The sequence below is a fragment of the Chlorocebus sabaeus genome, chromosome X, assembly GCF_047675955.1.
Source record: "Chlorocebus sabaeus isolate Y175 chromosome X, mChlSab1.0.hap1, whole genome shotgun sequence".
NCBI lineage: Eukaryota > Metazoa > Chordata > Mammalia > Primates > Cercopithecidae > Chlorocebus > Chlorocebus sabaeus.
Window position 1 is genome coordinate 61,170,773 of NC_132933.1, and position 17,474 is coordinate 61,188,246.

The following is a 17,474-nucleotide window of genomic DNA, read 5'->3' on the forward strand; positions in this document are numbered from 1 at the left end:
CATGCAGATGAATGAAATTAAACCCCTAGCTCTCACCATATAGAAAAATCAAATCAAATTGGAGTAAATACTTAAATTTAAGATCTCAAGCTATTATACCATACAAGAAAACATTGGAAACAATCTCCAGGACGTTGGTCTGGGCAGAGATTTCTTGAGCAATATCCCACAAGCACAGGCAACTAAAGCAAAAATGGGCAAATGGGATCACAACAAGTTACAAAGCTCTGCACAGCAAAGGATACAATCAACAACAAAGTGAAGAGACAACCAACAGAATGGGAGAAAATATTGCAAACTACGCATCTGAAAAAGGATTAATAACCAGAATATATAGGGAGCTCAAATCACTCTAGAGAAAAAGAACTCTAACATTGTAATAAAAAATGGGCAAAAGATTTGAATAGACATTTCTTGAAAGAAGACATACAAATGGCAAACAGGCATATGAAAAGATGTTTGACATCATTAATCATCAGAGAAATGCAAATCAAAACTACAATAAGATATCATTTCACCTCCGTTGAAATGGCTTTTATCCAAAAGACTGTTGGTGACAAATGTTGGTAACGATGTGGAGAAAAGGGAATCCTTGTACAGTGTTTGTGGGAATGTAAATTAGTACAATCACTTGGAGAACACTTTGGAGGTTCCTCAAAAAACTAAGAATTGAGCTACCATACAATCCAGCAATCCCACTGCTGGCTATATACACCAAAGAAAGGAGATAAGTATATCAAAGTGATATCTGCATTCCCAGGTTTTTTTGCAGCACTATTCACAGTAGCCAAGATTTGGAGCAACTGAAGTGTTCATCAACAGATGAATGGGTAAAGAAAATCTTGTACATATACAAAATGGAGTACTATTCAGAAAAGAGAATGAGATCCTGTAATTTGCAACAATGTGGATGGATGGATGGATCATTATGTTAATTGCAATAAGCCAGGCACAGAAAGAGAAACTTCACATGTTCTCACATATTTGTGGGAGCTAAAAATTTCAACAATTGAACTCATGAAGACAGAGAGTAGAAGGTGGTTACCAGAGGACTGGAAGGGTTGTTGGTCGGCAGGGGAGGTGGGGATGCTTAATGGGTACCAAAAAAGAAAGAATGAATAAGACCTAGTGTTTGCTAACACAACAGGGTGACTACAGTCAATAATAATTAAATCATATATTTTAAAATAACTAAAAGTATAATTGGATTGTTTGTAACACAAAGGATAAATGCTTGAGGGAATGGATGCCCCATTTACCACGATGTGATTATGACAATTGCATGTCTGTATCAATGTATTTCATGTACCCCATGAATCTATACACCTACTATGTACTAACAAAAATTAAAAAGAAAAAAGAAAAAAGTAAATACATTAACAAATTTAAAAACACTATAAAATTCAAGAGCTAAGAACAATTTTTCATAAATAAATCTATAACTAAAAATATTAGCTTAAAAAATGCTTGTAAGTAGTTCTATCATACACCACTATCAACTTTTGTGTCTCACTCATATAATGAATCTTCAATTAGTTTTTCCTTTGCCTAATTCCCGATGTCATTTTTTATCTTTTCTTATACATTAAAAATCAGAAAATAGTTTTTCTCAAAGTTTATTATTTTAACATTGCTAATAATTCTTACATAACTATGAAATCAAATTAGAAAAATAATGATTTTACTATTGAAAATAATAAAACTTCCTTTACTAGCTGAGGTTGAATCATTTATAATACATATACCAGTATACTCATATGTACCAATTTTCTCATTCCAATTTTTTATGCTAAGATTTGAAATTAGGTTGGCAAAACATTCATATTTGATTAACATAAATATTCTATTTATGAAGTGGGTTCATTACATAAGATTTTGCTAGTGCTAATAACAAATATGTCTCCCATATATATAAAACAAAATTAATATTGAAAACTTTTGTGCAATTAGTGAGATGTAAATCTGACCCGAAATTAGAAGAAAACCACCTCAGGCTACTCTGTTTTATCATTTAGCACTGTGTTCCCCTTCAGTTGCACAGATAAGAAAGTAACTTCTACATTTACAATAAATTATAACATATTACGAATTTGTTAAAAGGCACTATTATGTCATAAAATATATTTTTATCAAAGGACTTGATATATGTGCTAACACTATTTCACCTATGACCACTAAAGTATGAGTTATTCAAATAGCATTTATTGTTTCAACATTTCTGAAATATTTTATCTGAAAATGCTCATCATTTGAAGGTTTTTGAAGCTTTTCAAGTCTGACTCCTTTTTGGAGTTAATACAATCTTTCTATAAAATACAAAATCCCCTCTTATGAATATGTGTAAGGATGGGCTAAAGCAATGGTTTTCTATTGTTGAAATTCTTGGGGCTCCCACCCTAACCCGAGAAAACATTTGTCAAACTCTGGAGACATATTTGCTTGTCACAATTGGGCAAGAGAGTGCCATTAAGATCTATTTGGTAGAGGCCAGAGATGCTGCTAAACTTCCTGTAATGCACAAGACAGCTCTCACACCACTCCACAAGGAAGAATTATCTAGCTTCAAATGTCAATAATGCCAAGGTTGAGAAGCCCTAGGCCAACACAATGAAAATTGCAATCCTAGAAGAAAAAGGCTAAATTGTACCCCAATAGAAATTTTACTCTGAAATCAACATAACTGGAATTATAAATGTAGGGTCCAGCAAATAAACAGAAAAGAACATCTAATGGAGATTTGAGCTTATCTAATCCTATGAATAATTCTGGACTATTAAAAAATATTTTCTGAGAATCTTGAAATGCATTTGCTAAAGTAGATAATTTCTAGGAAGTATTTTTAAAGTATTTTGAAGGAAAATGAAATGTAGTGGGAAGTAGTGGGAAGGAATGTGATTCATTAAATTTGATTATTAACTTCTGAATAATGAAGAATTGGCTATGCTTTCAAATAAATTAGCTATACATATTATGCTAAATTACTTTCAGGAACATAATAGCATGTACAAAGAATCCTGGATATTAAAGCAATGCTCAGGTGATAGACTTCAAAGTTATGTTTTTATTATCAAACACTAATAAAATCACAATATTTCAAAAATTTGACAACACTGGGATATATACATTGAAATATAGTGAACCCTATCAATGATAGTAGACTGTTAAACATTTGGTAAATACTGATTTTTAACTTCTGAAATAGACATTTTTCTATTATCAAAATCAAGTTTCTGAATTGGCAAACTACCATGTAGTGAAGGAAAAATAATTAATATAAAGATAAGTCATGGACACAAAGAAGGGAACAACAGATATTTGGCCTACTTTAGGGTGGAGGGTGAGAACAGAGAGAGGAGCAGAAAACAATAAAGATCACGTACTTACTTGTGTTAGTACCTAGGTGACGAATTAATCTGTACAACAAATCTCCAAGACAGGAGTTTACCTATAAAACAAACCTGCATGTGTACCCCTGAACCTAAAGTAAAAGTTTAAAAAAACTAAAAAATAAATAAATAGTAAAGTTAAGGAATCTAATAATAAGTAATTTGCATTTTCAACATCATTACTCTAAAATTGAATGTGGATTAGTAAAACATTAGATTATTAAGCTAACTGAACTCAATACCACATCTCATATTTAACTTGATTTTTATTATCACCATAATTATTTAGGTTTATAGCAATTGCTATTAACCCTATTGACTAGACACTTAAATTTAATTCAATTATTTGTATTAGGGACTATGCTAAAATATTCAAGCTATCTCTATGAATTAAAGGCAAGTTTCAAAATAAACACACTTGGAATGTTTTTAGTAATTCATAAAATCACTTCTTTTCATAAGTAATGTCATATAAAGAAATCAGTAATCCTGATATGTATAGTTGAATTGTAAAGTGGAAGTCTTCATCATATCAGGTTCAATGAGCCAATGCACGTAGAAATTTTTTTGTGGACCAAACTCAGACTTATCTTTAAAAAAGTGATTAGTTCTGTTATAATAGGATACAGGCATTTAAGTCACCATCAAGTGATACATGCTGCATATGAAATATATAATATCCAAAACCCTGAATGAAAAATTTAGGGAAATGAATGAAGAAATCCAAAACATATGATTCAGAAATAATTAAACTGTTATGGGTGACAGCACATTTTGTAATGTTGATGAATGGAGACAAACAGCAAAATACAAATTTGATCACAAATTGATGATATCGATGATCTTCAAACCAGTAAAATAGGAAAGTATAACAAAAACAATTAGATTATTGGTGACACCATGTTTTGTAACGTAGATCAACAAAGAAAGACAACACTTGATCCTGCATCAATGGTATCAATTATCTTCAAGCCAGTATAATAGAAGACAGTATAAGCTGTTGTAAATATTTATGAAGAATATGTCCACGGAGATAAAGTCATAAGGAATCTTTTGTAAGATTCCTCTCTTACAAAAACCACTCAAAGCTTTGGCTCTACAATCTAAAACCTCATTTTGGAAAGCTGCTCAAGTGGTTCTATATCTCGTCCTCTCTTCAGGCTATACTCAAATGGCCTGTAGACAAATGGTTATTTAGGGAAGTATGTGTAGAAAAGGAGAAACTCGGTCACACATTGAGCTTCTGAAAATTTTACTTGTTTAGTAACTTGGCAAGACATTTAATCCCTCCTACATTTTGTGGATCAGTGCATAGAAGCAAACGACATAGTCTTCATCTATTTGAATAATGTCAAAGGAAATAGAAGTCTTATGTCCAAAAGTAACCGAATTCTAAATGCAATTATGCCTGTTTTCCATGCCTGTTTTTTTTTGTGTGTGTGTGTAAAATTTAGCTTTAGAAAACACTACATTAGATGAACAATGCCAGCTCAGAAAAAAATTCACCCTATGTAAGTTTGATGACAGCATTTCTGCTGTTAAACAATTCTTCAGAAGCTAGTCTTTTGCCAATACAACCAAGTCAGCCTGAGAGTCGCTCTGCTAAATTAAAACAGAGTGAAGTTCAAGTTTGTGCAAGTAATAGTTGATCTCATTGATGCTGTGCAGAAGATGGCAGTTCTCTGGCTCAAGGTAGATCAGACCTTGAGAAGAAGGATGTAAAATGGAAAAGAAGGAACTATTGTAGAAATTTGGGGTTTTAAATATTGTGACTCTATATTCTGGTTGTCCCTGTTTAATTTAATGTCAAAATTGTCTTAAATTGCAGGATAAATGATATAGCCATTCCTAATATTATACAAGGCAAATAGATAACAAAAATTCATACGAGGATAAAATCGAGGTAAAAAAACATACAAAAAACATTGGGCCTGGTGGTGCTAACCTGTAGTCTCAGCTTCTCGGGAGGCCAAGGCAGGGGAATTGATTGAGCCCATGAGTTCAAGGCTGTAGCGTGCCATGATTATGCCTGTGAAAAGCCTCTACACTCCAGCCTGGGCAGCACTGCGAGACCCTATCTCTACAATACGCGCACACACACACACACACACACACACACAAGGGACACAAAGATAATTCATTCTTTAAGCTACAAAGTGAATCTGATCTGTACAGGTCAAACCATTTGTCCACTGCCTCTGTGAAAAATCATTTGAGAAAGTAATACTTAATAATAAATATTGCCTAGGCAGTCATTAAAATAAACAGTTATCTTTTTAAGAAGCAACTACTGATAACTGCAACTAGAAAAGCAAATACAATTATTCATGAAATAGTAATTGCTAACCATGTACAAAAGCATAGAGTTATGCAGTCAGTTATTTGTGAGGAAATAACAAAACTCTCAACATCACACTGTAAATACAAAATAGAAAAGCCACTGTCAGTAAAAAGAAGTGTCAAAAATTCTTTGTGGCAATGCACCACAAATATGGGTTAGTAAACTATCACTAACTCTTTGAAATAATCACAAATTTAAGGAAGCTTAACAGCAGCAACAGATTAAACAACTGTCAATGAGCTGTGTAGGAAGGCACATGGAGACACTTTAAAATAACTCTTGAGGTTACATAAAAACATAGTTTACGTTTACTTATAGCTGTATCTAATCTAATTAAGAACCTATTCCTTATGATGAAAAAAAGAAACAAAAATAATTGCTTCACTAAATTCCGTAGTTGCCTGGTAATAACAGGAGGTTATTTGGTAAAATGCCATTTTTTACATTAATCAATACCTAAATAAGACCAGTCACTATTCTGTGGTGTAAAACAGTAATGTAAAACATTATTTCAGAAAGAAATCATTTTTTTGCCTCACATCTTTATAGTCTAGATTGTAGAACACCAGACGTAGTTACAATGAGATTACAATTTACAAAACATCCACAAAACAGTTGGAGAAAAATTTTAAAGTACTTAAATTTCCACTAGTATAATTATATTTGAGTAGAAAAATATAGCTTAAGAAGTCTTGTCTATTAGATAAATAATTAAAATCCAATTTCTAAGAGCTAAAGAGATTATCAGTTTTATTAAACTGGTTACCTTACATGTAAACTAGTTTTTTGTGTGAGACCTCTAGCTATATGAAAATGCTTTCATTTTAGCAGTTAGGTATTTGATCTTAAATATATAGATAAACAGAGTATAATTAACCTCAAACTATAGGGAAAATAGATTATAGAAAAATGTTTAGAATCCTAAAAGCTACAGATGAATAAACAGGCTATAAATAGCCTATAGAGAAGCCAGCCAATGATTTTCCAATTTAGGGCCATATATCAATTCCCCAGTGAGGTCATTTTCATTTTTCCAGGCCCATGAGTACTTCTAGTTAAAAAGGTGCATTCCTATACCATTACTATGGTTTCCAAAAGATTAAACATTGATAGCATGGTCATTGTTACTTTTTCAACATGGAGATTTCTATATAGGGTGTGGAATCTAGGAAAATGATGTGTTTGATGGGGGTAATAAAGGTATCTGTGACTGATCCCTTATGAACCTTTCCTCACAGCAAAATTAAAAAATTTAAATGCCTCCTGAAACATACAGAATCTGTTAAATACTTACATCCTCCAAGCAAAAGCAGTATGAAACCACTAAAGAAAATGAAATAACCAGCATCAGAATCTTATTATATTGTATATTCAAACAATGTAAGCAGCCTTCATTTTATATTTACTTATTTATTGAAGGTAGTTTAATGAGAGTTAATTGAATATTCATTAGTTTGTAACTAAGCACGATCATATTCTTTGGCTTTTTGATATCTGTATGCAATCTAAAATTCATCCATATAATCATTCAGTGACTTAAAGCACTCTGTTCGACTAAAAGTAATCTATAAAGTCTTAAACTTCTTAATTTATTTATAAACCATTAAATTGTTTCTCTAGAATTCATGCATCCAGACCGTAGAGCCAGTATATGATTATCTACAACACTACTTTGTTCTTCTGTTAACCATCTACTTCATTATTTTCATTACTGACAGCAAAGCTCTCCTTGTTCCACTGTCCTTAGGATGCAGGCTATTTATTCTGCTATATTTCCCTGGTCAAACTATTTTAAATGAATTCTTCTAAACAAACTCTTGTCCTCAGAGGATATCTTGGCTCTCTTATAAGCCAGAAAAGCATACTAGCATCCAGGAAAAGCTTGTTATAGCAAATCATCTGCTTGAAAAGTGAGATTTTAAAATCTATTTAATTTAGAATAATTAAAAATAAAAACATTCAAGTATGTTATTACATACCTGTTCTACAAAATCTACTGGAAAAAAAAGTTGTGATTGTCTTAGAAAAGGGATAGGAAAATAAGTTCTCAGCTTGAAAAAAGAAAATACAAGAGAGGAATCTTTTTTAAAAAAATAAGGACATATGAATGAGATGTAAATAAAGCAATTCCAGACGGTAGAGGCACTATATGAGAAAGTACTCATATTAGCAGCATCACTGTCATATGGCGGGCCAGGAGGAGACAAAGACAAACGAAGAGGAGACACTCGATTCAAGAGAGAACCCGAAGAGGGTAAATGGAAGACTTAAAACAAAACAAAACAAAAACTGAACTAGGTCCAGAAAAAATGTGGAGCCAGTGGCATTGATCAAGAAATAGATTAATGTTGTCATATTTTTCTCTGTATACATACATAAAATATGTATGGAAAACTAAGTTTAAGTCGTAAAATAGGCTTTTTAAGGAGTATAAAGCATCAACTCTTAGAAAAATTGTGAAAGACTATAATTAACCTCGACCTACAGAGTAAAATCCATAACTAATGTTTATGGAACAGTTTTCTTCAGGGTACTCAGCAAACTTTATAGATTATACTTATATCATTAGCTTTTATAATATCCCTGCATGCTACATAAGGATAATTTTAATTTTCTCTATTATATAGGAGAGGAATTGGAGGCATAGATAACAAGTTTGAGAATTAAGATAATAGAAAGACTTAGGTAATTACCACAACTAGCACAAGAATTACCATTGTCATCAAAAGGTTTTATTTCTAGTCTCAAAATGATTGTGCAGATAAATGTTGGCAAAAAGTATTACGGCCGTAATTGCAGACCTAGCAACAAAATAAAATATCATAAGTTAATGAGAGTGCTTGGTGAAAATCTACTAAAAAGAGATTTAAAATGTTAACTTTTCGGAGACAATAAAACTTTCAATAATTCAATTTTCTTAATGGCAGCATGATCAATTTAAGATAAAATGTTCTTTTAACATAATAAATATGGCCAGGTGCGATGGCTCATGCCTGTAACCCCAACATTTCAGGAGGCAGAGGCGGGAGGATCACTGGAGATCAGGAGTTTGAGACCACCATGGCCAAAATGGTAAAACCCTGTCTCTACTAAAAACACAACAACAAAAATTAGCCAAGCATGGTGGCGGACGTCTACAGTCCCAGCTACTCGGGAGGCTGAGGCAGGAGAATCAACTTAACCCAGGAGGTGGAGGTTGCAGTAAGCTGAGATTGTTCCACTTCACTCCAGCCTGAGTGACAGAGCAAGGCTCTGTCTCAAAATAAAAAAAAATAAAATAAAATAAAAAAAAGAAAAAGAAAAAAGGTATCTATATAATATATAGATATAGATATACAAACATATGTATATATAAAATAAATATGCTTTCCTCTTTACTATCATTAGAGCAAAAATATAATCCCGATAATGCCTGTTATTAATCTCCTTGGGGACACTGACTGTTTTCCAAACCCATTTTTTATCCCTCAAGACTTTGTACATTAGGCACTCATTAAATATGTGTTAAATTTAGATTACTGGAATTAGACTAAGATATTAGTTAGCAGTCAGTTATTGTTACATCTAGACAAAATTTAATAGAACAGCTTTTCATTCTTTGGGATTTCACTTCATTGTACTGAAGAAGCTTAAAATAATGAACTTCTATACATAAAATAAGTAAAAGGATGAGAAATATTCATGATAATACCCTACGTAAAATAAAATTCCGGATTAAGTGAGATTGAAAAGACAAATGTAAATTAGGTTAGATAATCCAAAACTTCATTTTATGATACTCAACTTTTAAAATCCTTTGTTTTGTTTAATGAAACAAAATTCACACTTACTTTGCAAAATAGGTCTTTTTTATTTTCATTTTTTAATTAATTAATTAATTATTTTTTTGAGATGGAGTCTCACTCTGTCACCCAGGCTGGAGTGCAGTGGCACGATCTTGGCTCACTGCAAACTCTCCCGCCCGGTTTCAAGCAATTCTCCTGCCTCAGCCTCCCAAGTAGCTGTGATTACAGGTGCCTGCCACTGCGCCCAGCTAATTTTTGTATTTTCAGTAGAGACGGGGTTTCACTATCTTGGCCACGCTGGTTTTGAACTCCTGACCTTGTGATCCACCTTCCTCGGCCTCTCAAAGTGCTGGGATTACAGGCGTGAGCCACTGCACCCGGCGGCAAAATAGGTCTTTTAAAATATGTTTCCTATATATGACGTTATACTACTTTCCTCAGTTTACCAGCAAGCATAGAGATATGTGCATGCAACAATTAAAACATGCTATCACTAAATATTCTCCCAATGTATAAAGAATAAGCAATAGGTTTCTTATGATTGTTCACCTAGAATTACCTCTTCTATTTCAAAGGAAATAAAAAATAGATGACTCACGATATTTTTATAGTTTTAATTGCTAAAACGTGTGTGTCCACCTGTAAATATCTATTACTGAGCACCCTTAGTGCTCTAGTAATAGATATTTAACATTTTATGGATAAAACACTTTATTACCTATTGGTAGAATAGATTGGTGAAGATATAATTTGTGAGAGCAAAATACCAATGAATAAAGGACATTTCAAAAATAATTAAGAAAATTAAGTTCTGTGTTATTTAATTAAATTAAACTCAATATTTTCCTTCCCCCAGTAACATCTACCTGCACCGGGAAACTGAAAGACACTTGAACAACAATTTACTAAAATTTAATTTGTGGTCAAAGCAATTTATTTGGTCTATTATGCTACTAGATTATTTAATTATTCATTCTTGATTAGTTTTGTGAAGATGACTGTAGACTGATAAATACAAAGGGAGAATATTAATTTCTTGAGTATTTGATTTTTAAGTGAGAATTAGTTTTCATCTGTACTTTATAGTTTTTGCTAAAGAAAAATTCCATCAAAAACTGCTCCAAACTCATACTCTGGTAAAATCATGAAGATAGATACATTATTTTATAGATAAAACTCAAACAAACTCAGAAAGTTTTCTGCAGAATGACCTTATTGCTTTTATCACCATTTCTCATACAAGGTGTCATCACCTCTGATACAGAAATCTTACCAATCCATCAATTTTTGTGATCTAAGATGGAAAGATTATACTTCGGTTCAGTAAGAGAGTGTCTCCACAGCAGTGTTATTATATAATCAATATAAATCAGTGTAGACAGCAAGAATAATTTATGCCAAGAAAACTACCCACATTGGGATATTTATTATCTTAGATTATTAGCATTGATCAAAATTATTAAAGCCAATTAGATCTGTATAATACAACCTCATGTTTTCATTACAGAATTCTATACCATTTAATTTTGTCTTGTATAAATATGTTTTTATTTTAGGATTTAAGTCATTTCCTTTGGCAAGAATAATATTAAGTTCAAATTTATTTTTATTTAGATATAGTAGACAATGAAATAACAGATCAATAAATCTGTACCTAATAACATAAAATTTAGTGGTGCTTCTTATAGTTAGTTGGTAGTATTAAGAGGCATGATGTAAGTAAATCATTCAGATTTGGAAACACATTTGTTCTTCAGAGCCTCAATTTATAAATTCTAGAATTGAACTATTTACAACGTACAACTTATGTTCCATAAATGTCCATCCATACTGTGGGATTATTAATAACAGATGTATTTAACAAAAGGCATTAGTGGACGATGAATACTAACCAAGACTCTGATAATAGTAATGAAGTCAAAAGTTACTTAATCCTATTAGTGTCACACTCTCATTTATTTAAGACCTGACAGCATTAATAAAGATTCATTTGTGAAGACAACGAGTTTTATGTTGTCATTTTTTCCCCACTGGAAGTGTACTTTGATAATAACCCCAGCTTTCAGAAATCGCATAGTCATTAGCATTTGATTGTCATCACTTTTGCTTTTTAACACTAGATCAAAAATATTAATACGCAAATTACAGAATTCAGAGAGTATAAAATCAAGTAATCTTAAAGCTGAAATGGAGAAATTTTAAGTGAAACTTCATTTTATATTTGAAAAAATGAGGAAATCATTATAATCAAACTCTTCTGAGTCTCTTAGAGGCAAATAAACTAAGTTTTCTAAAATTGTTACACTCATTGTTATAGTATATTCTCTCTGCACTGACATTCATGAATCTTTACTCACTTCTGATGTTACACATCACTTTAAGTTATGGTTACATAACGTTAAAAATGTTAATTTCTTCAGAACAACAAAGTTTGCTTGCTCTTTGTCTTCACAATGTATTATTTGATGCCTTGTTCTCGGCAATTTAAATCAAGATTTCTAAATCCTGTGGTAGATGCGATTTTTCACAATTTAGATTTTCTAACCCCAGATCTCAAAAAAAACTAACTCTAATTTTAGTTTCATAAATCCAGTCCAACTCTTGATCAATGGGGAAGATGTTTTCTTAAAATGGAAACAAGGGCCCATAAATCTTGGCTATATTAAGACTACCCCAGATTAAATGATCTTTTGAGATTCATGGAAAAGATGAGGATGCCTTATGGGATGGGTAGAAACAAGGGAAGGCTTTGAGTAGGATCACTAATCTGAGAAAAAGTTGATCATCATGTTCTGTCAATACAAACTGTCATCCTTTGAAACACTGTCATGCCTTCCTTAAGGAAATCAATCAGTACACTGTCACTGGGCTAGTATAGAAATGTGACTGTTGATATACGCCAGGGAAGATGGAAATTTGAAGTAGAAAATAAAAATAACTGTAACATCATTATATAAACTAATTTCCACTGAATTCCTACCATGAGAAAAGAAGGAAGTCCCTGTGGTTTATATACATATTCTGAGTCAGACTGGGTGCTTGAGGGATGTTTCTATTTGTGAAAATGTTGGCTTTCCTGTCAAAAAATACTTACAATATTTTAAAAGCTTTATAAATAACAAGCCATCTGAATTAAAAAGTGAAAGTTAAAGAGATCCTGTGATTTCCTACTCCTGACCAACAGTTCTTTCAAATACTGCAATGTGTAGTATGATGTGTGTGAGTATGTAAATAGCTATATGTATATAGGGAATTAGCATTGCAGTATGACTTTACTTGAAAGAGAGAAAAGAGAAGGTTTCAAATCTGGATTCTTTTTTAAGTGGCAACTATTAATAACATCAAGAACTCTTATAGATGATTTTTTTTCTTTAGAGAGTAACATGATCCATTAAAAAGTTGAAAATCTCATCAAAGTCACATATATAAGTTTTATTTTTACTTATTTTTTAAACAAGCAGAATTACTTGGTAATTACTTCATTCCTCCACTTTTTCCTTTTTAAATTTTATTTATTTTTTGAGACAGATTCTCTCACTGTTGCCCAGGCTGGATTGCAATGGGGCAATCTCAGCTCACTGCAAACTCTGCCTCCTGAATTCAAGCGATTCTCCTGCCTCAGCCTCCCGCCACCACGTTCAGCTAATTTTTTTTTTTTTTTTTTTTTTGTATTTTTTTAGTAGAGACAGGGTTTCACTATATTGGCCGGGCTGGTCTCAAACTCCTGACCTCCACCTGCCTCATCCTCCCAAAGTGCTGGGATTACAGGTATGAGCCACTGCACCCAGCCCTTTTTCTTTCTTTCATTCTTCTCCTTTTGTATCATGAATCTGCAGTGATCCTGCTCTGAAGGTTATCTATCCATCTACAATCTGTCTGTTGATTCGGAGTCAGGAGCTGCATTCTGGTTCCTACCTCTATCATTTACCAGTCACATGATGATAAGCATAATACATATCACCCTGAAACTCATTTTCCAAATATTTAAAATGTGAAATAATACTTTCCCTGTTTGTGCCAAGGTATACTGAAACTCATAAAAAGGTAAGCTAAATTAATATATATATATATTAGTTTTAGAAATAAATATTCTAAATCTTATGAAATTTCATACTACATACATTTTAAACATTTAATAAATATTTTCTGCCAATGTCTTTAATTTCAGTTAATTAATATCAAATAGTCAATAGTAGGACCCCTTCCTGTATAAATTGATCTATTTAAATATTTAAATTGACCTTTTTTCCTAGAATTTTTCTCTATATTTCTCCCTTCTCTCCCTTTGCTATTTGAACTATTCAAATATATTTTATATTAGCCTAGTTAGGATAAACTGTGATTTTGCTATTCTTGTCTATTCAACAAAAGTAGACCAAATTAATATTAATTAAATTCTCATCCTATTCCGCAGGACAAAGAGTCTTTTAAAAGAAATTATTATGGTTGGCCTACTTATTTCACATTGTAAAATTTACGAAAGTTTATGGATAAATCAAAACATGCTTCTTTTCTCTCTTTTTCTTTAACTCTCCTTTCCCATAGCATATATGCCAGTTTCAAGACAGGGCCTTTTTGCAAGTCAAAGTGCATTCAGTAAAAGTCACCCATGTCATGGCCCTCTGCATGCCTGGAGCTATGCTTTGTGTTCCATTCTCATTAGTTTTAACAAGTAATCAAAACAGTATTTGTCCACGGGGCCATACAAATGCCCCAGTACTTTAGGCACATCATATAGTTACTTTAGGCTCATCACACGTTCTAAAACAGAAAGAGATTTTAGAGCATTTCTAAGACTCATCTAAGAACCTGTAGTGAGACTTTTTGTCATTTGCTGACAATCTTTCAAAGAATGTCAAATGAAAGCACATTTTAACAAAGCTAAAATTATGCCAGCAGGCTTATTTGTTTTATCTGAATTCGTTAAGCAGCTTTCAAGACAAATCACAAATTTCTTGGAAGTTCCTTAAGCTTCCCTAAGGGAGACATGACAAAATTATTCCTTGAATAAACCACTACATTTTAAAACAACACATTTGTCAAGATGGTCAGTTGAAGAGACCCTATTGCTAATATCCAATTTAAACTTGGTAAGGTCTCATTTTGATTGTACCTATTAATTTTTATTGTCCAAATAAACTTTTTATTTGTTTAGGCTGTGCTCTGCAATATGATAACCACTAACCACATGTGGCTATTAAAATTAAAATGGAATTAATTAAGCATTTAGTTCCTCAGTAGCAATAGCTACTAAGTACTTTCAAGGACTATAGCCATGTGTGACTAGTGGCTACTGTGTTGTATCACAGATTATAAAACTACCGCCCTTGCAGAAAATTCTGTTGTGGAATGTTGCTTTAGAGAGAGACTATCCACTCCGCTACTCAATTTATTATTTCAAGTGATAAACCTCACATTTCTATAAGTAGTTGAGTGTTTGAAAGCAGCTTCAAAAATCTTCTATGCAGGTATATCTACTCCATACTAAGTGCTTATTTTTCCCAATTCTGCCCCTGTGATAATTATCATCCCCATATTATGACTGAAGAAATTAAAGGTCAAAAAGATTAAGCTGAAAGTAGCATGTCTGCTAAGAGGTAAGCACAAAACTGTGATCCATATCTGTCTGACTCCTGAATATTTTTCCATTTCATCAGATTAGGAGATATCATTGTGGGAACTTCACCCCAAAGTGCTCATTTAAAAATCATCTGATTTTTAGTTTTTTTCAGGAACCTCCAAACTGTTCTCCATAGTGGTTGTACTAATTTACATTCCCACCAATAGCATAGAAGGGTTCCCTTCTTTCCAAATCCTTCTTTCTGCTTTTCACTTCATATACTCAAACATATTTGCATTTCACTGAAATTTGCTCAAGAGGTCTGTAGCCTCCCATTTCTGAATGAATTTACTAGCAAATATATCTTTACAATAGATCAGCATCAGTTGAGCAATGTTGCCACATTTTATATCCTCTAGGTCAAAACCTTCAGATGATATATATCAGAATGTCTTATTTATATGTTTTGGGGCATATTTTTAACACTAGCTATTATGTAGACCATAGTTTGGCAGAATATTTATAAAAGTGTGAAAATCCCCTGAACATATCTATGTGAAACATGTACATTTGTTATTTCATTAACATATGTTTTCCAAGATCATTCAAGTGCATTGTACTATTTCACATACCCCAATCTGAGTTATCTATTACTTTTTATACCATATAAGTAAGTAAAAAGAATTGATCATTAACTTGATAAATGTGGCCCCTCTGCACATATTTTGAAGAATACCAAATATTCAATCTATTCTTCTCTCTACCTTCTCCATCCTAAGACCTAAATCAAGCCAGGATAGGTTATTCAAATCAACTGATTGAATCTTTTTTGTTAAAAGGCTTACTTACCCTTTACAACAAATGAACACTCTGTTTTCAAATAATAGTTAAAATAATGAAAATATTTAACATTAACAGAACATTGACTAAAATTTAATCTCAATTTGATGATTCAGGATATGCTAAAGACCTTGCTTTGCCTTGAAATCCTCATGAAAAATATTTATCTATATATGTTCAGAAATACTAGTAATAAATTAAATTGTTCTAGTCACTTGTCAAGTAGATTTATTTGGCACCATATCGAATGGCAAGATAAAATTTTTGTATCTAAAGTAATCACTAGGAAGAATTGACAGTCAGATTTCTGGATTCATTCTTAATGATTTGTTTATGTCAAGTTTTTGGCAGAAGCATGACTGGACAGATTAAAAGAATGAAGCTGGGCAAACTACTGATTTGTAAGTAGCAGGGCTGACCTCCTTGTCTGATCCCTTTATAGATTAATGGAAACACAACTGTTTGAAAATGAATATACATACCATGAAAATTCATAATTCTCATGTAATTGAAAAAACTGCGTTGATGAATTTTCTCCACTATGCTTTAAATTACATAAATTTTGAAAAATTGGGGTGATGGCTTACTCAAAATTTGAAATACATTAATATTTTGTTTTACTCTTTAAAAAATGAGACATCTTTAACAAAGTGATTTTAAAACGCACCTTAATTAGCTCGTAGTTTTGAACTCCGTTTATTCCTGCGTCAGGATCAATGGCCGCTGGGAGAGTATATTTAGAGTTTATAGCCGAGTTCTCTGGAATTGATATGTTGATAACCGTTGTTGGGAACAATGGTGCATTATCATTTATATCTTCTATCAGAAAACGTATCTTAACCAGTCTAAATATTTCATCCGGCAAAATGGCAACCTCCACTTCATAAAAGCAAAGCTCATCCGTTGGGATACCAGCACATAATTTCTCACGATCAATGCGAGCGCCAGTAGTGAAGATCTCACCAGTACCCTCTTCAATTCGAATCAGTGGCACATCTCCGGTCTTGTACACTAGCTTGAACTGCATAGCAGATGTCAAGGACTTGTTTGGAATCAGGGACAAGTTAAGGTCTTTCAACAAGTCGCCTATCAGGACGTTTTCTGGCATTTCTTCTCGGATGGTGTAGTTCTTCTCCTGGGCGCCAGAGTGGAACACCACGCATGCTAGGAGGACCGCGAATATGTACGTCCCGGACAACAAGTCCATAACAGGCACACTTCTTATAGTTCGTTGTGTTATCCCGCACAACTCTGACCAAGAGGAGAGAGAGAAGAGGGAGAATAAATTATTAAGAAGTCAACCCTAAACATGCATGTTAACAACAGTTGTTTTAAATTAAAATCACTAAATGAGATGTTAGCATAATTGAGACTCTGTTAGTGATAAATTTGTTTTGAATCAAATATTATGAATTTGTACAGTAAGAATAAAGATAAATGAAATAAGATAAATAAGTATAAAAAATGACACAGAATACCTATAAAAGTGTCCACCATTGATAAATATATAAAAGATAATACTTTAATATACCAAGATAGAGAATACAAATAAAGTATTTAAT

The 17,474-nt window shown here is 32.5% G+C and overlaps 1 protein-coding gene across 3 annotated transcripts in view; it reads right to left on the minus strand.

Moving 5' to 3' along the window:
- PCDH11X (protocadherin 11 X-linked) overlaps positions 1-17,474 on the minus strand; it is a 790,323-nt gene that overhangs the window by 722,633 nt on the left and 50,216 nt on the right. For all 3 annotated transcript variants that reach the window (XM_073013537.1, XM_073013535.1, XM_073013536.1), the window contains exon 2: positions 16,580-17,163. In XM_073013537.1, the coding sequence (XP_072869638.1) occupies positions 16,580-17,119 (540 nt within the window). In that variant the 5' untranslated portion in view covers positions 17,120-17,163. The remainder of the gene's footprint in view (positions 1-16,579; positions 17,164-17,474) is intronic.